The sequence below is a fragment of the Rattus norvegicus genome, chromosome 17 (assembly GCF_036323735.1).
Source record: "Rattus norvegicus strain BN/NHsdMcwi chromosome 17, GRCr8, whole genome shotgun sequence".
NCBI classification, from domain to species: Eukaryota; Metazoa; Chordata; class Mammalia; order Rodentia; family Muridae; genus Rattus; species Rattus norvegicus.
The window spans coordinates 29,322,928-29,347,354 of NC_086035.1; the positions used below are offsets into that span (position 1 = coordinate 29,322,928).

Consider the following 24,427-nt stretch of genomic DNA (forward strand, 5'->3'; position numbering starts at 1 on the left):
AATCCGCAAAGTTTTAAGTCTCTTAAAAAGATGAATTTATAAAAATGTGAAATCAGAGAACCACGTATTCCAAAGGCACAGCTTTTATACCCTTCTGTACTCCCAGGAAGTCTACTTTGAAATACGTCAAGGAGTTATGTGGAGACATTCAGAATACGTCCAAGATCCAGACCGATAACTCTCAAACTCGAAGTTAAAGCAGGCAGACCCATCACCCATAACTCATCGTCTCGACTCTTAGAACCCTTTCCTACTCGCAAGGCTGCGACGACAGCGCATCGGCGTTTAAGTTCAATTTCCTGGCTCCGGCCACAATGCTAACCTAATTAAAGCATGTGGTCAACGTTCAGCATTTTCGGTGCGATATTTTGCATCCCTCTGGCTAGTCCCCGAGTGGAGACAGTCGCACGGACCCCCGTGAGGCGACACCCTGTCCACCAGGCTCGACCAAACGGGCAGGAAAAGCACCCCCGCGCCGCCCACGGACCCTGCCGCGCTCAGGCACGGGCTCCCCTCGCCAGCAGCACTTTGGGCTGAGTCTGAGCAAGTCGCTCGTGTCAGCGCCACTTCCCCCCGGCCCGGCAACTCCGGCGCCCCCGCCCGTCGGCCCCTCCGGCCGCCACTCGCTCCGGGGGCTGGCGCACGCTTCCCGTCCAGCAAACCGGGCACGGAGGCCCGCGGGCCGGGGGCGCCGCCGGGGGGAGGGGAGTACCTCGTACAGCTCCTCGGAGGCCATGGTGGGCGGCGCAGGGGCGCGGCGGGGTCGGGGCGCGGCACCCGGCGGTAGACACTTTGTTCCAGTTGGGTCCCTGCGTGGCCTGCGCTTCCTGCTCCGCGGCCGGCGCCGGGCGCAGTGCACGGACCAGCCTCTCGCTCCGGGCGGCCGGTGCGGGCCGGCGGCAGCGGGGTTGTGCGCAGGAGCAGCTGCGCAACGCGCCCTGGGCGCCCGCGCTCAGTGCCCAGCGGGCCGGCTGAGGCTCAGGCGCGGGTTCATCGCGCCCGCCAGGGGACGGACGGGCTGGGGCGGGCGCGGCGGCGGTGCGGGCTGTGCGGCGGGATCCGTGGCTCCCGGTCTCCGGTGTAGTGCAAAAAGCTTCCTACTTGCGACCGACAAACCTGCCCCGGCTACTGAGCATGCCCAGTGCTGCCGCCCGACCCGGCGGAGCAGTGCTCCCGCGCTCCGGGTTTTCGGGCCGCCCTCGCGGGAGGGGTGGGAGGCGGCGGGGCGGGGCGGCCAAGGGGAGCACGGACTCCGTTCCGGGCCTGGGCGCGGACGGCGGGCTGCAGGGAGCAAGCCGGCAGGAAGGGGAGGAGTCGGGCGGGGTGGGCGGGGCCGCATATGGTGGTGGGCGGGACCAATTGGTGTGGGCGGGGCTCCGAGTTGCCCAAGTCCCGCTCCCCAGGGTCCGTGTGGCCACGGCACCGCCCACCGGCCCTGCCTGGACGGGGGCGCTAGTTGCCCAGCAGAGGGCGGGACCGGGCGGTGCTTGAGGGTCGCGGTGAACGGTGACTGTGCTCGCTGGGGCAGGTAACCCGACTCGAAGTTGAGTAAGGGACCTAGCGGGACGATGGGCTTGCGACCGAAGTCGCGACCCGACGGCAGCAGCAGTTCTGTTAGCGCCTGTGACCCGGACAGCGCAGCGGATGTCTCCGTGCTCCCGCAGCGGGCGCCGGCCGGGGACAGCGCCAGCCATCTAGGGGCCAGCGGCGTGGCCAGGTGGAGCCTCCCGCCCTGCCACGTGCCCGCCGCCCCCGCGGCCGCAGCCAAGACCCGGAGCCGGGACCGCACGCCCCGCCGCGTGTCGCCAGCTGGGCCTCCTACTGGGGTGGGATCTGGGCACAGAGGAGGGCGGTGCGAGGGCGCGGCCGTCTCGCTCTGCCCGCAGCTTCCCTATGCCAGGCCTCGGGTTCCTCCTAAGTGTCCACCTCCCCTTAAGAGGAGGGGAGAGGAGTGTTGGGTAATGTGGACTCCAGGAGGTCTGCGTTCTAAACAAACGAACTGTCAATGGTGACGCTTCTTGTGGGGACCGAGTAGACAACACTCCCTCTCAGTCATCTGCCATGAACTGGCCTTTCCTTGTGTTATAGGTGAGATGGGTAGAATGGGCCCTGTTAGAACAGCTCATCTCCCAGGAAACTTGACGTTTCTCGGTCAATAGAGAAAGAGCCTACCTAGCTTCCTCCAAACAGCTAGCAACACAATGAATGGAACGTCCCCTCGGGGCACTACGGATACTTTCTCCCCTTAAGTCGTACTGAAAGTCAGCATCACTTCTATTGCCTCCAATGCTCTGGTGCCACCCCAGAGCTCAGAGGTCTGTCCTAACCGACCTCCCAGACATCGGGTTCCTCATACCAGTTTTCTTCTTTAAACCCAACTTGTTTATGTACAACAGCATCTTAACAGTCACAGACATCTAGTTCCCTGCCTTTTCCCATACCCAGGGAAAAACGACACGCCAGCTCCTTGAGTGTCCGGCAATACAAATGCCAGATCTTCGCGAAGGTGCCGGTGGTTGTGACTCCCACGCCTGCAAAGCCCTCTTGAACTTTAACAAGCTAGCACCACCACATCGAAAGCCTGGTCTTTCGTACTTCTCTCCGGGGACCCACAAAGCACTGGATGCGTGCTCCATTGCAGCGCTTTCTCGGTATATTTTAGTGTTTATCCATTCTTTATCTTCAGATTTGAATTCCCTACCCCCAAACACCACCCTCTACTTATGAAATAAGTTGATATTCAATGAGCTGGAATTTTAATGGCCGAAGAAAGCATGATCAGATTCCCAAACAAGAACCACAAAGAGTCCTACTCATCAACTTAAGGTACCTCAAGCTCCGCCTTTCACAGGTGGCTCAACCAACGCTGTCCCACCTCCAACAGGCCTCCTCACTTAGCAGTTTCTTTGTTTGCTACAACAGAGGACCACCTCATGTCCTACTATACCAATTCATCAACGTAATCGTTAAGCTCCTCGAAGCTAAGAATTAGGACTTTATACTAAGTCATCTCAAAGCCGCTGGCGCGTCAAGTGCTCAAGAAATGAGCAAACATACTAGGAAATTGGAGAAAAAAAAACAGGGATTGATATACAGTGAGCAGATAACATCTCACATTCAAACCCATGTCCAAGAGTGAACACCAAAATAAGTAAAAACATCTCCATTCCTCACACTAATCACTGCTTTCTGGACAGAATTGATTAACAATTTCAAGGTATTGCACCGTGTATTATCTCCAAAGAGACTTCAATCCTATCCTACCTCCAAGGAGACAAGAAAGATGGCGACACACAGCAACCACATTCAGACCACAGCTAGTATACAAAGTACTTCGTCGTGGTGGAAAAAACAGACTGGGGGTGGGGGATGGGATAAAAACCTGGGAAGAGTAACCCAGAAAAGTTCACATTTGACAACATCGAAGGTATATTATGACTAACCACAATTAGTCCTCTACTTTGAAGGTGTAACCCCTGGTAGACTGCACCAAAGGAGGAAGCCATTCTCTCAAACTCAGCACCAACTGCCTCTCTTCCAATGAGTTAGTTGGCTTCCACTAGTGATGGAAAAATCTGGCCATATTTTCAGCTATCCCTTTACCCCTTCTTCCCCGACTTCCTTGTTTGCCTCCATTTAAAACAACCATTGGATTATTAAATGCTATTTTACAAATTGAGGATAAGTTGAACTTATCTTATCAATGCCACTTTCCTCCTTCACTTTTTAATATAAACATTTTATCAGTGCTTGTAACAAAAGAAAATATGCCTAAGATCGCTTGTGGCTCTGAATTTATACCGTCGTTATGAAGTAGTGCGTTTTTTACCAAGACCATGTGTGTGGGTATGAAAGTACTCCCAAACTCTCTAGAAGCCTGTCCCAAAATCCATACCACACAGTAGTAAGTGCAGGGCGCACAGTACATACATACCTTAAAGGTTATGGAAGCGGTCAACGCGAGAGACAATGTTCACACATAATTACAACGCACATCTACAAGCTTCAACTCTTACCTGACTTGAATCAATGGAGGAGGTTCAAACAGTCCACTTTACTCTTTCTCCAGAAACACACGAGCCAATACCACCGAGTATGATGAGGTACCACAGCCATTTTCCACCTCTAGAGAACAATGGCTAAAAACCTTAAATTTAAGGTCTCTTCTTTTTCTCCCTTCCTTCTCCCTCAACAGCCAAGGCAGCTTCGGTTGGTCCTAGTCTCCCAATAATCTGCATTCCATCTACATTTGAATCCCAAGGCGTGCTGGAGGAGATGGGGGATGGTACTGTAAAGACAAAGGAAGCCAAAAACCAAGCGCCAAAGCCTCTGGGAGCCAAAGGCATTTTCAGGATGGGTGGCTGTGAAAGGCTTCAGATCAAGATTGCCTACAGCAGTTCTGTAAGCCCAAAGCCTACTCCATCTTGGCTACTGCCTATAAAGCTCAGAATTTAATTATGGATTTTATGAAGAAGGGACCTAGAGTTGGTTTGTTTAAACATAATGAAGCTAAAAGGAAATTAAATACCACTCTTGTTATAGGTTAAACATCCCACAAAACTAAGTGAAATTCCCATCTCCATCACCTGCAGGGAGAGAAAGGAGCAGTTCAAAACTAGGAAGAAAGTGAGAGTGAGAGAAACAGGAAGTCAGATGGTGTGTTCTCTGCAGTTGGAGACAACCATTCTTGCTTTCCAGAAAGCTTAAATTGTGTATATACTAGTGCACCTTTCCAGCCAATTAATTCCGATTTCTAGTCTTCACCCCACACCCTCCCACCCCCAAACCCCCGTTTCCTTCCCTGGCTGAGTGAGGAGTCAATCACCATTTCTATGGCAGCATCTCCTTCCCTCTCTTACCCAAGCCACCATACTACTGCTTCCTGTCCAAGCACTACTACTTAAATTTTTTGCTCTAGAGAGGTCAGCTCTGAGAATTCTTTACATTTGATTTCCCCAATTTTCTCTTAAATTGAGGAACCACCACAGCTAAACTGGGCAATTTGCAATTAAGGGTTATTTTCTTTTCTTTCTTTCTTTCTTTTTTTCTTGAAGTCTATTGGGGATTGAAACAGTCTAGGTAAGTATTAGACAACGAAGCCACATCCCCAGCAAGGGAGATTTTCTTTCCCAACTAAGAGAATGTTTTTGACTGCTTTCCCCTTTTTATTTAGCTCATGGTGATTCACCACGATAACTGTTATATTTTATTAAATTATTTCTATCAAGTGGGAGTGAGGAAGTTTTGTAATTAATAACTCTGTACAGTAGCTCGCCTTCTGCAAAGAGAAGTCAAACAACCACAGGTAGCTGCATCGCTTTTTGGTTGACTTTAGGCAGAGCCAACTCATTTCAGATCCTTGAAAAAGCAGCATGTAGCTTTTCCCTTGAATTATTGTGATAATTAATTACATTTATCACTTAACTGATACTCTAATCCTCTACTCTTCAAATACACACACACACTTCAGAGAGAAGGTGCCAGAGGACATTTTGGCTCATAAGAAAACAAAGAACACCAAGGTGGCCAAAAGCAACCAGAAGCCAGATGTAGCCCGGGACCTGGGCAAGCATCAAATGAGCCTGGAATCTAAAGCAAAGGGGGTGTGAATTTGGAGGTAAAGCCGGGGCCAGACGGGCAAATGAAAACACAAACACTTGGTTTATTTATTTCATATCACTCTTGTCCTAAGGTGTATCCCCAGACCACCAGCAGCAGCAACAGAAGCATTTTTGAACTTGTCAGAAGAGTACAATCTCTGGACTGAAACCTTAGTTCCATGGGTTCAATTCCCAAATCCTCTTAACAAAAGAAAAGTATAAAAGCACTTACATAGCAATCTGTTCGGCTAAGTAAAGCCCATTGAGTGATTCTAATGCATGCTAATCTTTGAGATGCAATGGTTTAGACCAACGTGTGTGTGTGTGTGTGTGTGTGTGTGTGTGTGTGTGTGTGTGTGTGTGTTATTTGGTATTGGTTTTGAGGCAGGAACTCACTAGGTAGACCAGTCTGGCCAGACCTATCTGACCTCAAACTCATAGAGATCCACCTGCCTCTGCTTCTTGAGTGCTGAGACAAATAGTAAGAGCCACCACAGCTGGCTATAAAATATATTTTTACATATTGAGCTAGGTCAATTTTTTTGAAAACTATTATTTGAAAAGATCAGTAAAATTTGTGAAATTAGGTGGTCAGTTATGTATGGATTGTATTGCTTTCAAGTCATTTTTTTAAAATAACGGACCGATCCTTTTAAATTAGGCATTTTGCCAGTGGGGTGGCAGAAGTTGTTAGTCCCACCACTCAGGTGGCAGAGTCTATTAGTTAGAGGCCAACTTGTTCTACATAGAGCACTCCGAGCCAGACAGAGCTATATGGTGAAACCTTGTCTCAATACATTTATTTCTTTGTTCATTATGCATGTGAGCATCATGTATATGTATAGTCATAACACATGCCACGGCACACACGTGGAGGCCAGAGAACCACTTTGTGGAGTCAGTTCTCTCCTACCTTTACACAGGTTCCAGAAATCAAACTCAGACCATCAGGCTTAAGAGGCAAGTAAGTACCTTTACCCATCTTACCACCACCTTCCAAACTTGTCCTTCTTAACTTGAATTATTGTTTTATGGGTTTATTTATTGTGTATGTATGTCCACTCATATCATGGGGCATGTGTGGAGGACAAAACGCAGGAATTAGTTCTCTCTTACCACTAGGATCTGGGAACCAAACCCAGGTTAACAGACTTGGCAGCCCTGAATGATCCTTTTTCTGTAGTACACATGTTTAGTGATTTTTTTTAAAAAAAAACATGGTCAAATTAAGATCTTTCCTGAATTATACCATATTCTATCATATGTCATCTAACTAAAGAATATATATGTGTGTGTATATATATTCTCTTTAGTTTATTCTCTTATATAGATAATATATATTCATATGGCACATAATATATGTATATATATATATATATATTCATGTGAGTGACCATGAATATGTATGCACATACAGTACATGCTGATATCAAGTGTCTTCATCAGTCACTCTCCACCTTGTTTTCTATTTTATTTGTTTGCTGTTTGTTTATTCAAGGCATGCTCTCTTCCTGAACCTGGAGTGGCTATCCAGTGAGCATCCAGTATATCCCCCTATAGTATATCCCCCTATAGTATATCCTCCTATATCCCTCACTGCCCTCCCAAGCACTGGGAGTACAAATGTACCCTGCCATCCCTGGTTCTTTACATGGTCCTGGGGGATCCAAACTCAGATCTTCATGTTTGCATGCAAATGTTTTACCAACTGAGCCATTTTCCCAGCCCAAAATTTGTATCACATATTTTTTTTCTTTTTTTTTTCAGAGCTGGGGACTGAACCCAGGACCTTGTGCTTGCTAGGCAAGCGCTCTACCGCTGAGCTAAATCCCCAACCCCTGTATCACATATTTTAATTCTTTTCTTCTAGAGAATCTAGCAAATTAAACCAAAAGGATAAAATTTAATTTGGTCAATAGTAATATTAGAAAAAAGGGAAGGGGTGGGGAGGAAGAAAAGAGCACAAACAAAAAGCCCTGGCCCTGTACTGGGAACTGTTCTAATATCCGTACAAATATTAAGCTCTTTAATTCAACAAACACCTAATAAAATTATAGTTAACATTTACAGAGATCTCTAAGCAAGCACATTCATCCACCGAAGCACCTTTAGGGATGTGTACTGCCACTGACTCTATGCCAGTTAGTGAGAGAAGTTCAATCCATGTCCTGGGCCATACAACTTGAAGGTCTGAGAGCTGAATCACAGTCATTCACTCATTCAGTGAAATTTTACTGACCCCATGTGAACAGACCTCTTGCTAATCAAAATTAATCAAACATGAGCATGTACACACACACACACACACACACACACACACACACACACACACACACACCACACACACACAAATTCCTACTCCCTAGCAGCTTATAATTTGTTGGGATAAACAGACACTAAACTGTCAGGGAAAGATCACTCTTGATCACCAATCAAGAAAAATGGCAGGAAGCCATGAGGCTGAGCTACCTAACAGGACTGAGTTCTGTCACTTTCCTAAAGGCAAAAGCCCATTGCCCTGTGAGCACATTGGAAGCCAGCAGAGACAAATCACTGAGTCCATAAGTAATTCTGTACCTCAAAACAAAATCCCAAGAGAAAGAAACACCTTTACTTCTGTACAATTGTTTGATAGTCTTTCTAAAACTTGAAGTACTGAAGCTGCTGAGATGGCGCTGTGGAGAAAGAATTTACCGCTCAACCCTGATGTGAGCTCGGACCCTTAAAACCCATGGCAGAAGAGGGGAGGGTGCTGCACATTGTCCTCTGACCTCCATGTGTGCACTGTGGCATGTGCACACTTGTACTTGCTTACACACACACACACACACACACACACACACACACACACACACACACACCCCGCATCAAGAAAAAGGAAAAGAAATTTACTACTGGACTTGCAAAAGGTCATAAAGACATCCCAATGTCTATGACCAACTCCTTAGCTTAAGAGGAATAATATTCTCTAATCAGGTCAGTACTTTGAAGATGTTTAAATAACTCATGCAAAAGAGGAAGCATCCCATATGTGTTCTGTCCTTAGGGTGTATCTATGTTTTTTTATAAACATTTCAGTTTTTCCCCTTTTATTTTGTTTGTTTGTTTGTTTGTTTTTTGAGACAGTGTCTTTCTACAGAGCCCTGGCTGTTATGGAACTCACTATGTTGACCAGGTTGGCCTCAAATTCCCAGAGATCCCCATGTCTCTGCTTCACAAGTGCTGGGATTAAAGGCGTGAGCCACAATCCCTGGCTCATAAACCTTTTCTTATTTTAATCATTTTTTAAAATTGTGAATTTAACAGAGTCCCCACATCCTCTGTACACAAGCTCCCTGGAATCAGTGTCTTCTGCTACTCTGTTGTATTTGTCAAAACTAATGAAGCAAGACTGATACTTTTTTGTGTTCATGGTGATATGGATTCAGCTCAAGGATGCCTACCTACTAGGTGTACACAGTATGCTTGGGCCAACCCTCCTGGTCCATCACATTAACTGAAGTCTGTACTTCATTCAGAGACCCTTAACTTTTACCTAATTTCCCTTCGTATGCCGGTATGCCAGGTGGGGCACCTCCTGCCTTCTTTGACTGATCTGGGCCATGACAATTTCTTGGGTTTCTCTTCTATTTAATGACCTTGACAGTTTTGAAAGGTATTGCTCATTTTGCTTCAAGGCCATTTACAGAATGCCCTGTGGTGGAATGTGGTGGATGGCGGACTCCTCATTAGACTAAGGTTTAGGGAGAGTGGCTGTGGGTAAGGTGCAATTCTTACCATACCTCATCCTGTTCAGGGTACATCTACCCAACGTTACTTGCTAATGATGATCGCCATTTGACTATAGTGCTGCTCAGTTGCTTACCCACATCTTGCCCTCCTTTCTCTGTTCCATGTTCTACCTACCCTTTGGAAGGGAATCAATATAATGAGCCCTCCTAGGGGAGGGGGACATTTAGAAAAGTATTTGGAATTCGTGTGAATAAGACTTTACCTCACCTCTACCTAATGCATTAATCATTAATTTCCATTAGCCCAGCCTCCTGGATGTTGGTTATAGAATTTGAATTATCACCCATACTGCTTTATCTCTGGAGAGCAGGAGGTTTCTAGTGGCTCCTTTGACTCACTCTCACCAGCCGCAGGGTGTGTGGTATGTGTTTTGAGCATTTCCATTCTTGCTAGCACTTCTAAGATGTTCTAAGATCATCTTTCATATATTCCTGGAGTCAGCCATTTCCACAAGGAACTCTGACTCCTTTCACTAGAGCAACACACCAGGAAGAAACATCTGGGTGCTGAGTGTGCTTAACTGCTGGCGGGGTTTTGGTTGGTTGTACCTAAATTGGTGAACGAAACGAATAACCTGAATCCAGGGGGCAGTGGAGACGCTTCAAGGTTTGGAGAAGACCTGAGGTAAAGACTTAGATGTGAAACAAGACACCTCTGAGAGTCTGAAAGAAGCTGGGATGCAGAGCCCAGGGAGAGGGGCTTAAGATTGAGTGAAGAGGCAAATGAGGTTAGAGGTCATAAGTGTCCTGATCTCTTAGACAATAGTCTGCTAAGTATTACTTTTTAAAAGATTTATTTGTGTGAATTTCTCTATTTATCTGTGAGTGTATGCCATTCATCTATGAGTTCCCAGAAAGACTAGAAGATGGTGCTAGATTTTCTAGAGCTGGAGTTATAGGCAGTTGCGAGCTGTCCAATGTGGGAACTCAGCTTTCTTAAAGAGCATCAAGTGCTTTTAGCTGTAAAGCCATTTTTCCAGCCTCCTGATCTGCATTCTTAAAAGACATAGTCTTTTACAGGGCACAGTGACTCACGCTTGCAACGCCAGCAAATGGGAGGAGAAACAGAGCTGCAGTTCAGTCATCTTCGCTGCTTATTGAGTTTGATGCTCAGGACCGGGTGTAGGGGTTCATATCTTTAATCCAAGGACTCAGAGTGGAGTGAGCTAAGTAGACAGTTATCTATGAGTGAAAGGTCAACTAGACCCATGTAGAGAGTTCTAGGCCAACCTGTGAGTTCCTGTATCAAACAAAAAACAACTAAATAAATAAAAGCTTGACTCTAAGATACAGAATCAGCCTATAGACCCATCAATAACTTAATATTTAAAAAAAAAATTGTGATGTAACAACTCTGTCTGCTTTCCCAGGAACCTGTAGGTAAGCTCAAGCCCCACGCTGGCCAACTCCCCTGAAAGCACACCCAACAGCGGCAAACTCCACCCCACACCCTGCGCTTCATTTTCTGCCCCACAACTCTGCCTGCTTCCTTGGAGGCTAGAAGGTAAGAGTGGCACCAGGTAGCACCGTCCCCACAAAGCCCCTGCCCACCAACTTCTCTGAAAGCATACCCAACATAGACAAACTGTATCCCACTCCTTAGACTCCATTTCCCAACCCACAACTCTATCTGCTTTCCTGGAGGCTCTCTGGCATAAGGGACTAGGGAATCCCAGAGGCAAGGTAAGCAACCAAATCCTAGAGGCCAGGTGGTAAACAAAAACCCCAGGGGAGCACCCTACTGATGGTCACCAGAAACCCAGGCCACTCAGGCCTAAAGACAGAGAAGAAACAGAAACAAAGAAAAAAAAAATCCAAAAACTACCGTTCAACAAAGATAAACTGAGAAATCAGCATCTAAACCTAGAGTAAACCAAACCAACCAACCAACCAACCAACCAACCAAACCAAACCAAACAAAAACCTTTAGGGCAACAAGGTACCATTGGAGCCCAGCCACTTTACTACAGCAAGTCTAGGATATTCTTACACAGCTGAAGCACAAGATAATGACCTTAAATCCAACATTATGAAGATAACAGAGGCCTTTAAAGAGGAAATTAATAAATTGCTTAAAGAAATACAGGAAAGTACAAACAGGTGAAGGAAATGAATAAAACTATTTAAGATCTGAAAATGGAAATAGAAATAATAGAGAAAACACAAACTGAGGAAGTCGTGGAGATGGAAAACCTAGGAAAGAGAACAGGAACTACAAACACAAGCATCACCAATGGACACAAGAGATGGAAGAGAGAATCTCACATGTTGAAGATACAATAGAAGAAATTGATACACCAGTCAAAGAAAAAGTTAAATCTAAAATGTTCCTGACACAAAACACACAGGAAATCTGGAACACTAATAAAAGATCAAATCTAAGAAAATAGGAATAAAAAAAGATTCCCAAGTCAAGATCCAGAAAATATTTTCACCAAAATCATAGAAGAAAATTTCCCTGACCTAAAGAAAGAGATGCCTATAAACATACAAGAAGCTTCCAAAACACCAAACAGATTGGACCAGAAAAGAAAATCCTCCTGCCATATAATAATCAAAATACTAACTATATAGAAAAAAAAGAATATTAAAAGCTGCCAGCAGAAAAGGCCAAGTAATGTATAAAGGCAGACATATCAGAACTACATCGGACTTTTGGAGTCTCAATAGAGACTTTAAAAGCCAGAAGGGACTGGGCAGATGTCTTACAGTCTCTAAGACTATATCCAGCAAAACTTTCAATCACTGTAGAGAAAAAAAACAATATTTTCCATGAGAAAACCAAATTTAATCACTATTCACAAATCCAGCCCAACGGAAGATACTAGATTCTAACACAAAGGACATTAACTATACTCAAGAAAACATAGGAAACAAATAATTCTACACCAACAAAAACAAAACACACACACACACACACACACACACACACACACACACACACACACACACACACACATACACCACCACCACCACCACCACCACCACCATCATCAAAACTACAGAAAATAACAATAATTGGTCTTTAATATCTCTCAACATCAGTGGACTCAACTCTCCCAATAAAAAGACACAGGCTAACAGAATGGATATGAAAATAAGATCCATCATTCTGCTGCATGCAAGAAACACACATCAGCATCAAAGATAGAATGGCCTCAGTGTAAAGGGCTGGAAAAAAATTTTTACAGGCAAATTAACACAAGAAGCAAGCTGGAGTAGGCATTCTAATATCTAATAAAACAGTCTTTCAAGTAAAAGTAATCAAAGAGTTGGGGAAGGACACTTCATATTCATCAAAGGAAAAATTCACCAAGATGATTTCTCAATTCTGAACATCTATGTCGCAATGCAAGAGCACCCACATTCATAAAAGCAACATTACTAAAGCTTAAAACACACATGGAACCCCACACTTTAATAATGGGAGACTTCAACATCCCTCAATTTCTGCTCCACCTCTTATAGGGTAGACAAATTGTGGGTTAAAGATTTTGTGGTTGGGTTGGTGTACTACTCCCTCCATTGGACTTGATGGAAAAGTCATCAAGACAAAAAGTAAACAGAGAAATAATGAAACTAACTGATACTATGAATCAAATGGACCTAAGAGATATCTATAGAACATTTCACTCAAGCACAAAGAAGCCAAAACTATACAGTGGAAAAAAGAAAGCATCTTTCAATAAATGGTGCTGATCTTCATGTAGAATGTCTTCAAGTAGAAGAATGCAAATAGATCCACATCTATCACTCAGGTCCAAGTGGATCAAACTCTTCAACATAAAATCAGATACAATGAATCTGATAGACGAGAAAGTGGTGAATGGACTTGAATGCATTGGCACAGGAGACAGAAAGAAAAGTCCTGGACAGAACACCAATTAGTGCTCAGGCACTAAAATCAACAATTAATAAATGGGACCTCATAAAATTGAAAAGCTTCTGTAAGGCAAAGGAAACCATCAAAAGGACAAAATGGCAGCCTACAGAATGGGAAAAGTTCTGACTGACAGAGGGCTGATATCCAAAATATATAAAGAACCCAAATGTGATGGTTTGTATATGCTCAGCCCAGAGAGTGGCACTATTAGGGGTATGGTCTTGTTAGAATATGTGTGTTACTGTGGGTGTGGGTTTAAGACCCTCACCCTAGCTGCCTGGAAGTCACTCTTCTACTAGCAGCCTTCAGATGAAGATGTTGAACTCTCAGCTCTGCCTGCACCATGCCTGCCTGAACATTGCCATTCTCTCACCTTGATGATAATGGATTGAACCTCTGAACCTGTAAGCCAGCCCCAATTAAATGTTGTCCTTTATAAGACTTGCATTGGTCATGGTGTCTGTTCACAGCAGTAAAACCCTAACTAAGACAGAAACTAGACATCAACAAACCAAATAACCCCATTTTTAAAATGGGATACCAATCAAAATAGAGAATTCTCAACAATGGAATATCTAGTAGCTGAGGAGCACCTAATGAAAATTTCAACATCCTTAGACAGCAGGGAAATACAAATCAAAACTACCCTGAGATTCTATCTTGCACCTGTTAGAATGGCTAAGGTCAAAAATCCAATGGACAGCACATGCTGGTGAGGATGTTGAGCGAGGAGAAAACTCCATTGTGGTGGGAGGGCAAATTTTTACAACCACTTTGGAAAGCAATGCGACAGTTTCTTAGAAAATTGGCAATAGTTTTACCTCAAGACTCTAGCTATAGCCAGCATATGCTCCATTGTACTACCGGGACACTTGCTCAACTAAGTTCATAGCAGTTTTATTTGTAATAGCCACAAACTGGAAACAACCTAGATGTCCCTCAACAGAAGAATGGATAAAGAAGATGCTATATTTACACAATGAAATATTAATCAGTTACTAAAACCAATGATGGCATGAAATTTGCAGACACATTGATGGAACTATATCCTGTGTGATAAAACCAGACCCAGAAAGACAAACATGATATGGACTCACTTACATGGCTATGTAAGTATTAGTCACAAAGTTCATGTTAACCATCCCACAATCCGTAGTTCCAAAGATGCTAAGTAACAGCAAAGACTCAAGGAGAGACATTTGAATCTCATTGTATACGGAAAATAGAATAGACATCGTGGTAGATGGTGGGAGAAACTGTGGGAATGAGGAGGGGGGAATGGAGCAAGAGGGATCTAGTGGGGGGGCAGAAAAATTTGGTGGGGGTTATCTCTGGGACTGGCTGGAAACTCCCAGGAATCTATGAGCATGATCTTAGGAAAGACTCCTAGCAATGGGGCATATGGGACTTGAAATGGCCATCTCCAGTATGCAGAAAACCCTTCCAATGGAGGGAGTAGTACGCCAACCCAGCCACAAAATCTTTAACCCACAATTTGTCTACCCTATAAGAGGTAGAGCAGAAATTTGGAGAAAGGTTAACCAATGACTGACCCAGTTTGAGACCCATGCCATGAAAGAGTTCACCTCTGACACAATTAATAATTTTCTGTTATACTTGCAAACAGTTGCCTAGCATAACTGTCTTCTGAGAGGCTTCACTCAGCAACTGATGAAAACTGATGTAAAAAACATGAGGTGGAACATGGGGAATCCTGTGGAATAGGGGGAGGAAGGAGCCAGAGAGGTCAAGGATACCACAAGAAAACCTACAGAATCAACTAACCAGAGCCCATAGGAAACAGAAAGCATGAGTTGGGTAGACCTAGGCTCTCTGCACATATGTAACAGTTGTACAGCTTGGTCTTCATGTAGGACTAACAGCAGGAGCAGGGGCTGTCAAAAGGAAAATACACCTAGTCCTACTGAAATCCCTGGGAGCCTCACCCCCTTTTCTGAGGAGAAAAGGACAGGTAGAAGGTGGGAGGAAGGAGAGTGAGAGGGAGGGACTGGAAGGAGAGGAGGAAGGAGAAGCTGTTTTGGGGAGGTAAAGTAAGTTAATTAGTAAATTATAAGGTATTTTAAAACTGTGGTATATATACAACATGGAATTTTATTCATTCATAAAGAACAAAATTGGCTGGGCATGGCAGCACATACCTGTAATATCAGCACATAGGAGGTTAAGGCAGGTGGTTCAACATGAGTTCAAGACCATCCTGGGCTGAGGAGTTCAGAGATCCCACGTTGAATCTTAACACTCAGGCAGCTCCCAGCTGCTGCTTCCCCAGCTCCAGGGGATCTGACACGCACTTCTGTACCTGCACTCATCTGTGTATGTCCCTATGCATACATACATATGTATCTAATTAAAAATAAAGTAATCCTTTTCAAAAGGTAAAGGAAGTTATGTCGCTCTCAGGAAAATAGATGAACCGAAGAGCATCGTGTTAAATGAAATAAGCCAGACTAAGCAGACGAGTACCTCGAGTACCTCATGAGTTCTCTCATATATGGACTCTAGATTATATATGGCATGAAAGAAAAAGGGTGACTGTTTGAGGGAGGATGGGACTGGTAGGGAAGTAGACAATAAGAGGAGTAACAGGGTCAATATGTATGTGTGTAGATGATATAACAAAACCTATTATTCTGTATGGCACTTTAAAAAAAACTAAGTAAATAAAAAAGGAGGAAAAAAAAACAAAACAAAAACCTTGGCTCTATAAAGAGTAGCAATTGGTACAGAGTAGTTTATTTCGATTATTCCAGTAAATTTGATGTGCTGTGCTATGCTTGTTTTATTTTTTAGTGTGTGTGTGTATTTGTCTATTTAAATTACTTCAACATAAAGTTTTGGTGCCTCTCATTAGCTAATGCTTAGGGTAACCAAGCATCACACGGAGGCCATCTCTTGTAATACTAAATAAAAGTAGCAATGCCGGGCATCTGGTTTCATTTTGTATTGCAAAGGGAGAAGCGTTTACCATTAGGAATTAGCAGCTAAGGAGATTCAATGTCAGTCAGTGTAACACAATTGCTCTCTGAACATTATTGAAGTTTTGCAAGGCATAACTTGAGTCCCAGCACTAAGAAGACTGAAGCCAGCAGATTTCCAAGTTCAACACTAGCCTGTGGTGATTTCAAGGTCAACCAAGGTTCAAGGTCAACCAAGGATATATAGTGAGACCCTGTCTCAAAAACAAACAAAAAAAAATACAAAAATTCTAGATCCTGAGTATATATCAGATTTTAGTATCTACTAAAAAGGTCGTGACATTTTATTTTCATATTTCAAATACATTAATCTAGAAAGCAAAGTGTTAACTTTTGGTATGGGGCATTATTTTTTTTCAAATTTAAACCAATTTTAGGTTTCCGGGATTTGGTAAACAAGGTTTGGTACATTATCTACTTTAGTAATTACTTGATTTTTTGTGTTAATGATGTGTCTATGATTTTAATTTATGTTCCTAAGAAAGGTTGGCCTAAAATGTTTCTTTCTTATCTCCTCAGGTTCTAATACCACTGTTGCACAGGGCCCAAGAGGCTGGAGTCTTACCATTTAGCTGCTGGTCACTGACTGTACAGCCTTCAGAGAAGGCAGTGCATGCTTCTTTTTCAATTTTTTAGCCTGTGTATAAACGCTCCTTTCTTCAGTGGTCATCAGCATTTGATTTTTAAATTTCTTTGATGTTAGAGCGTTTTTTTCTGGCAAATTTCCAAAGTGAAGTTTCAAACTCTCTTTTTTAAAAGATGTGATTGATTTTTGCATAAGGATTTATTTATAAATAACATAAATTTATTTTAATAACATTTTTGCTTTCACAATAAATTCTATTTATAAATGAACTAGTTTTATTCATTTATATAATATTTTGTTATACATATGATTTCATATTATAGGCATAGGTGTTTTGCCCGGGAGTATGTCTGTGCACCATATGCATGAAGTGCCTGCAGAGATCAGAATAGGTTATCAGATCCCCTGGAACTGGTATTATAGACAGTTGTGAGCTACCATGTGGGTTCTAGGAATTGACCTGGGTCTTCTATAGGAGCAGCCAGTACTCCTAACTAATGCTCTCCAATCCATAAGATTCAAATTCTTTACCTGTGTATTTGTGTGTCAAACCCATTTCATCTAAAAGTTCAAGTTCAACGACAAGAATTCCCACCAAAATCTAGTGTTGTAGAATCTGTAATAAAGTCCCATTCTAACTCATTAGGTTTTTATAAATGTGTCTTAGTGTCATATCTGCATGTCTGTGTGTGCATTACATGTATTCTTGATGCCCAAGTTAGTCAAAAGAGGACTGGAAAGGTAGACGGTTTTGAGCTGCCCTGTGGGTACTGAGAACCCAAGCCAGGTCTTCTGCACGAGCAGCAAATGCCCTGAACTGCAGTTCCTGAAATTTCAATCTTTTTGAAATTTAAATTTTGACACAAATGTCTACAAATTTTATAAATATCCTGTGATATTTAAAAAACAAACAAGCAAACAAACTACTTATTGTGCAGCTGTATATGATGGTTTATATCTGCCTAGGTAGATATGTACATATACAACTTTACTATTTGTAGGCTTAGATTTTCCTCTAAACGTACTTTATTTGGAGTTCTTAAGTGCTTCAACCTCCCTTCTAGTCCACTGACCAAAGGTAGAGGAGGAAGAAGGTTAATAGGAAAAAAGTGTTGTGAACCTGTTTAGTAGTAGTTTGGGAGGGTGATTCCACTCTTCAGTGTCAAGATACCAGCAGTCCAGTCCAACAGCAAACACCAAACATGAATCAGTAACTGTAGCTACATTCGGCAGACTGCAAGACTCAGCTGAAGTCACGAGTCAGAGGAAGCAGCAAGAATAAACCAGAATACCACGAGAAGTCCTTTGGCATATTTTTCTTTACGAAGTGAAGAGTAGCGAAGATGGGTGAAAAAGGGAGACCAGCAAAACACTGCCCGGCCAGCAAAGGCCAGCGAAAACCAGTGAAGACCAGCAAAGTGTTACACAGCGTTGCAAGGCGAGAGTGTCTTTTCACTGTTTGTTGGATTCTAGCTATACTCTTTCCAAACACCATGCATCCTCTTGAGGCCCACTCCAGCAAAACATCTTATGCCCTCTCATGCGTCTGCTTCAGCAAAACATTCTCTCACAAGACAGCTTCCAGAAAAACATCACATTACACAACTGAGTTTCCAAAGAAATGGGAAATTTCAACTTCAACTATATATGTTGTTCAAGTCTTTCCATCACTGGGACAAGTATATTAAAATTTGACTTTATGTTCAGTTTTTGCTTTATATTTAAGCTATATTATTTAGTATACCCACTTAGAATTGTCATATTTAGCTGGTAAAAAAAAAGAATTTTTATGAGGTTAAAGACACCAATAAGGCTTTGACTTTAAGTCTACATCCTGAAATTAAGATAGCTACAACCAGAGCTAGTGAGATGGCTTAGAGGGTAAAAAAGTACATGCATCCAGCCTGACAACGGAATTCAATTTCTAAGCCATTTTCTGACCACCACACATGTGCCATCTCTCTCTCTCTCTCTCTCTCTCTCTCTCTCTCTCTCTCTCTCTCACACACACACACACACACACACACACACACACACACACACACACTCACTCACACACACACTTAGTTAAAATGTCTTGAAAATACAAAGGTTAACAAAAAGAGAAAAAATGTGAAAGTGTTGGGAATGGTGATATATGCAGGCGGATCTCTGCAAATTCTAGGCCATCCTGGTCCACAAGGCAAGTTTCAAACATCCAAGGCAGTCATCCTATCTCAAAATAAATGAACAAACAGACAAACAATCAAACCCTACAAATAATCGAATACAATTTTAAAATGTGAAAGTATCAACGATTAAATTTCTTTTGACTTACATTTCTTTAGGAAAGTCTTTATCTTTTCATTTTTAGTGTTCTGGATCCCGTTATCTTTCATATGTTCCTCACTACTAATCATTTTGTTTTTTTTTTAATTTAGAGAATACTTTATTAGTTTTTGTAATCAAACCCACGTAGATAAGACTTTACATATTTAATACAGTGTGTTACCCCTGTACAAATGGAGAAAACTTAAGTTCAACATTTCTAGACCAATATGGCTGTTAATTTCTGTACAGTGCCAACTCAACACAGTAAACGGGGATACTTTTTTCCAAAGTTGACAGCACAGCTAAAGTTTCAAAAAATTCAAATTATATATCTGTATATATATATATTTATATAAAAAGACCAATAATAGCAGTGTGTTATGCATCAACAGCAGCAACAGCTTTTCCAGGTTCTGCAGTCATCTGAACAAAACTGTAGAGACATCCAGCACACTCCATTAAAAAAAAAAAAGTAAAAAAACAAAACCCGAGAAAACAGCACAGTTCTATTACTCTTGTGGTACCTGGCACCATTTTTTTTTAAATTAGCTTCTCAATCATCATCTGGAAAGAAAACATTCTGAGCAACATCATTAAAAACAGCTCTGATAAAGCACGGTCACTACTACGTATCATAAAGCAGGTACAAGCTATTTTACATCCACAGAGGTATGATACAGTACTGTCCTACATATAATACTAGAGGATACAATTTAAAAGGCATTATTTGAGACTTGATTCTACTTTTCCAGCAGAGGGCCCAAAGGATGGTGTGATACAGCTTTGTAAAGAAACATACTCTAGACAGGATTTCCTTTCACTAGTGGCACAGTTCTAAGGATTCATTCTCTCCATGAATGTCAGCTAAAACCGTTATTAAAAAAAAAGAAGTATCCCTAAAACAAAACCGTATAACCACCGGATTCACATGAAGATGACCTAGTGGAGACAAGCTGGACCTCACCTTACCAACAAGCTATCAAATCTGTTATGTTTAAACAGTGAGACCTCCAAGGAAGGAGATGCCAAGTAGTGCTTCAAAGCTTCGGACCACAATCAAACACAACATCCTTTTCAACAGAAGCAGAAGCTCATCTAAATATGCTCAAGGATGCAGATATCAACATTTAATCATCTCCTCACTCATCCAGGAAGAAGGGGAGATCAGTTACTACTGTACTTTATTGTGTTCAACCAAATCACCATGTTACAAAAATAGCAAGCTGCCATAATAAAAAATAAGGCTCCTCTATCCAGCACCAGATAGCATCATTTTACTTTCAAGCCTAGAAATTGCACACTTGTATATAAACCAACCGAAGATGAGGATTGAGAGTTCATCTTGGTGGATTTTTCCTTTGATGAATATGAAGTGTCCTTCCTTATCTTTTTTGATGACTTTTAATTGAAAATTGATTTTATTTGATATTAGAATGGCTACTCCAGCTTGCTTCTTCTGACCATTTGCTTGGAAAGTTGTTTTCCAGCCTTTCACTCTGAGGTAGTGTCTGTCTTTGTCTCTGAGGTGTGTTTCCTGTAGGCAGCAGAATGCAGGGTCCTCATTGCGTATCCAGTTTGTTAATCTATGTCTTTTTATTGGGGAGTTGAGGCCATTGATGTTGAGAGATATTAAGGAATAGTGATTATTGCTTCCTGTTATATTCATATTTGGATGTGAGGTTAGGTTTGTGTGCTTTTCTTCTCTTTGTTTTGTTGCCAAGATGATTAGTTTCTTGCTTCTTCTAGGGTATAGCTTGCCTCCTTATGTTGGGCTTTACCCTTTATTATCCTTTGTAGTGCTGGATTTGTAGAAAGATATTGTGTAAATTTGGTTTTGTCATGGAATATCTTGGTTTCTCCATCTATGTTAATTGAGAGTTTTGCAGGATACAGTAACCTGGGCTGGCATTTGTGTTCTCTTAGGGTCTGTATGACATCTGTCCAGGATCTTCTGGCCTTCATAGTTTCTGGAGAAAAGTCTGGTGTGATTCTGATAGGTCTGCCTTTATATGTTACTTGACCTTTTTCCCTTACTGCTTTTAATATTCTTTCTTTATTTTGTGCGTTTGGTGTTTTGACTATTATGTGACGGGAGGTGTTTCTTTTCTGGTCCAATGTATTTGGAGTTCTGTAGGCTTCTTGTATGCCTATGGGTATCTCTTTTTATAGGTTAGGGAAGTTTTCTTCTATGATTTTGTTGAAGATATTTACTGGTCCCTTGAGCTGGGAGTCTTCACTCTCTTCTATACCTATTATCCTTAGGTTTGATCTTCTCATTGAGTCCTGGATTTCCTGTATGTTTTGGACCAGTAGTTTTTTTCTGCTTTACATTATCTTTGACAGTTGAGTTAATGATTTCTATGGAATCTTCTGCTCCTGAGATTCTCTCTTCCATCTCTTGTATTCTGTTGGTGGAGCTTGTATCTACAGCTCCTTGTCTTTTCTTTTGATTTTCTATGTCCAGGGTTGTTTCCATGTGTTTTCTTGATTGCTTCTATTTCCATTTTTAATTTTTTCAACTGTTTGATTGTGTTTTCCTGGAATTCTTTCAGGGATTTTTGTGTCTCCTCTCTATGGGTTTCTACTTGTTTATTTATGTTTTCCTGGGATTCTTTCAGGCATTTTTGCGATTCCTCTCTGTAGGCTTCTACTTGTTCTCTAAGGGAGTTCTCCACGTCTTTCTTGAAGTCCTCCAGCATCATGATCAAATACGATTTTGAAACTAGATCTTGCTTTTCTGGTGTGTTTGGATATTCCATGTTTATTTTGGTGGGAGAATTGGGCTCCGATGATGCCATGTAGTCTTGGTTTCTGTTGCTTGGGTTCCTGCGCTTGCCTCTCGCCATCAGATTATCTCTAGTGTTACTTTGTTCTGCTATTTCTGACCGTGGCTAGACTGTCCTATAAGCCTGTGTGTCAGGAGTGCTGTAGACCTGTTTTCCTGTTTTCTTTCAGCCAGTTATGGGGACAGAGTGTTCTGCTTTCGGGCGTGTAGTTTTTCCTCTCTACAGGTCTTCAGCTGTTCCTGTGGGCCTGTGTCTTGAGTTCACCAGGCAGGTTTCTTGCAGGGGAAAAGTTGGTCCTACCTGTGGTTCCAAGGCTCAAGTTTGCTCGTGGGGTACTGCCTAAGTCCTCTCCGAGGCAGCAGCAACCGGGAAGATCTGTGCCGCTCTTTCCGGGAGCCTCCGTGCACCAGGGTTCCAGATGGCGTTTGGTGTTTTCCTCTGGCGTCTGGACGTGCGCAGAGTGCAGTCTCTTCTGGCCTCCCAGGCGCGCCTGCCTCTCTGAAGGTTCAGCTCTCCCTCCCACGGGATTTGGGTGCAGAGAACTGTTTATCCCTCATTTCGTTTTTAAATTCACCTTGACAAGCTTTGTCCGCTCATTGGTTCAGTTACACTAGTGATCTGTGCAGTTTTGATTCTGTCCGTCTTAGTTAAGGTCACTATTGCTATAATGAAACACCATGACCAAAGAAACTTGGGGAGGAAAGGGTTCATTTCCACACTGTAGCTTGTCAGTGAAGTCAAGATAGGAACTCAAACAGGGCAGTAACCTGGAGGCAGGAGCTGATATAGAAGCCATGGAGGAGTGCTGCTTACTGGCTTGCTCCCCATGGCTTGCACAGCCTGCTTTAAGATAGCACTCAGGACCTTCAGTCCAGGGACCGCACCACCAGCCATAGGTTGGGCCCTCCCCCATCAATCACTAGTTAAGAAAATGCCTTATAGCTGGATCTTATGGAGGCATTTCCTCAACTGAGGTTCCCTCCTTCCAAATGACTCTAGCTTGTGTCAAGTTGACATAAAACTAGCCAGGACACCATCCCCACCCCTCCTTTAAACATTTGTTTACTCATTGTGCAAGCGTGTGAGTGTCAGAGAACAGCTTGTGAAAGTCCTTTAACAACGTTGGTTCAGGATTACAAGGCAAGCATCTTTCCTCACTAAGTCGTCTCACTGGCCCTGATTCCACCATGGTATGCTATTTTACCCCTTTCGTATTTCTCTGTGTTTCCTTCATTAATTAGCTGTAGGTTGATTAAGACTTCTTTTTAAAGTTTTTCTCCCTTATTACATTAAAAGTCATGTTTCTAGTCACTATACAGTGATAATCTTTTTTTTTTACTAAATATATTAATACTTTTCTTTTTTCCTGAGACACACCACTTGATACCACTCATTTTATTCCCCATTCTTATTTCTGTTTGTTTGAAAAATTCTAATTAATTTACTTTTGATTTTGTGTGTGTGTGTGTGTGTGTGTGTGTGTGTGTGTGTTAACCACATATACAGTGGCATGTATTTGAAGACCAGCGAACAACTCTGTAGAGTTGATCCTCTTCTTATATCTTTGTATAAGTTCCAGAATCAAACTCAGGTCATTATGCTTGGTGGGTTTAATGGTTAGAGTTGTCAATTTTACAGACATTTGAATCACCTATGAAATGGACCCCTGGGCATATCCATGGGAGTGATTATCTCTTTAAGTTAATTGGCATGGGAGCACCTGTCTACTGTGGATGGCACCATTCCCTAGGCCTGCGTAAGAATGGACGAATCCAGCTGAGCACTAGAATGTGTGCATTCTTTGCTATCTTCTTCTGACTGTGAATGTAGTGAGCCCAGCTGCTTCCTTGGTGGACTGTAACCTGGAGCTGTGAGCCCAAAAAACCCTCTCTTTCCCATAAGTTGTTTTTGTCAGAATATTTTATCCCAGCAACAGAAAAAGAAACTGAAGTATGTGCCAAACTGAGCCGTCTTGCTAGCCCTGTTGTTTTGTATATCAATTCTCTGTATGCCTAAAGTTCCATATTGGTTTATATTGCCTTGCAATTCTTCAATACACGAAAACCTCTATCTAAAACTATTTTCCATCTGTTTGATGAATAACTAGTATTTCCTTTAGTGTAGATTGATGATAATGTTTATGTGAAAAGGTTTTTATTTTTACCTTCACTGTAAGGCTATGGCATTCAGAATTTCAGACTAGCAACTTTCTTTCACTATATTCAACATATCTTAGTTCCTCATCTTCTACTTTCCTTTCATTGTTCTCTCTCTCTCTCTCTCTCTCTCTCTCTCTCTCTCTCTCTCTCACACACACACACACACACACACACACATTGTGGATGGGTGGAGGGAAAGGGTACTTTACACCCCCTGCACCTGTGCATGTGTGTGTGTCTGTGCAGGTCAGAGAATGACTTGTAGGAGTCTTTTTTTCTCCTTCTGCCATGTAGGTCCCAAGCATTGGACTAAGGC

The 24,427-nt window shown here is 42.6% G+C and overlaps 1 protein-coding gene and 1 long non-coding RNA gene across 11 annotated transcripts in view; one reads left to right on the forward strand and one right to left on the reverse strand.

Moving 5' to 3' along the window:
* Positions 1-24,427, reverse strand: part of Cdyl (chromodomain Y-like) — a 221,109-nt gene that overhangs the window by 134,231 nt on the left and 62,451 nt on the right. For 3 of the 10 annotated variants that reach the window (XM_039095882.2, XM_006253839.5, XM_017600601.3), the window contains exon 1: positions 713-1,170. The exons of 5 other annotated variants lie outside the window; for them this stretch is intronic. Coding sequence is in view for 4 of the 5 variants with exons in the window: in XM_006253839.5 (XP_006253901.1) it covers positions 713-736 (24 nt within the window). In the remaining variant the exon portion in view is untranslated. Of the gene's footprint in view, positions 1-712; positions 1,290-24,427 lie in introns of those variants that run through there. 2 more of the 10 variants (XM_039095881.2, XM_063276580.1) reach the window with 2 other exon arrangements.
* On the forward strand, positions 9,881-16,927 carry LOC120097861 (uncharacterized). The gene is made up of 3 exons (XR_005495695.2): positions 9,881-10,016; positions 10,762-10,895; positions 16,790-16,927. It is a non-coding gene; the product is annotated as an uncharacterized LOC120097861 (long non-coding RNA).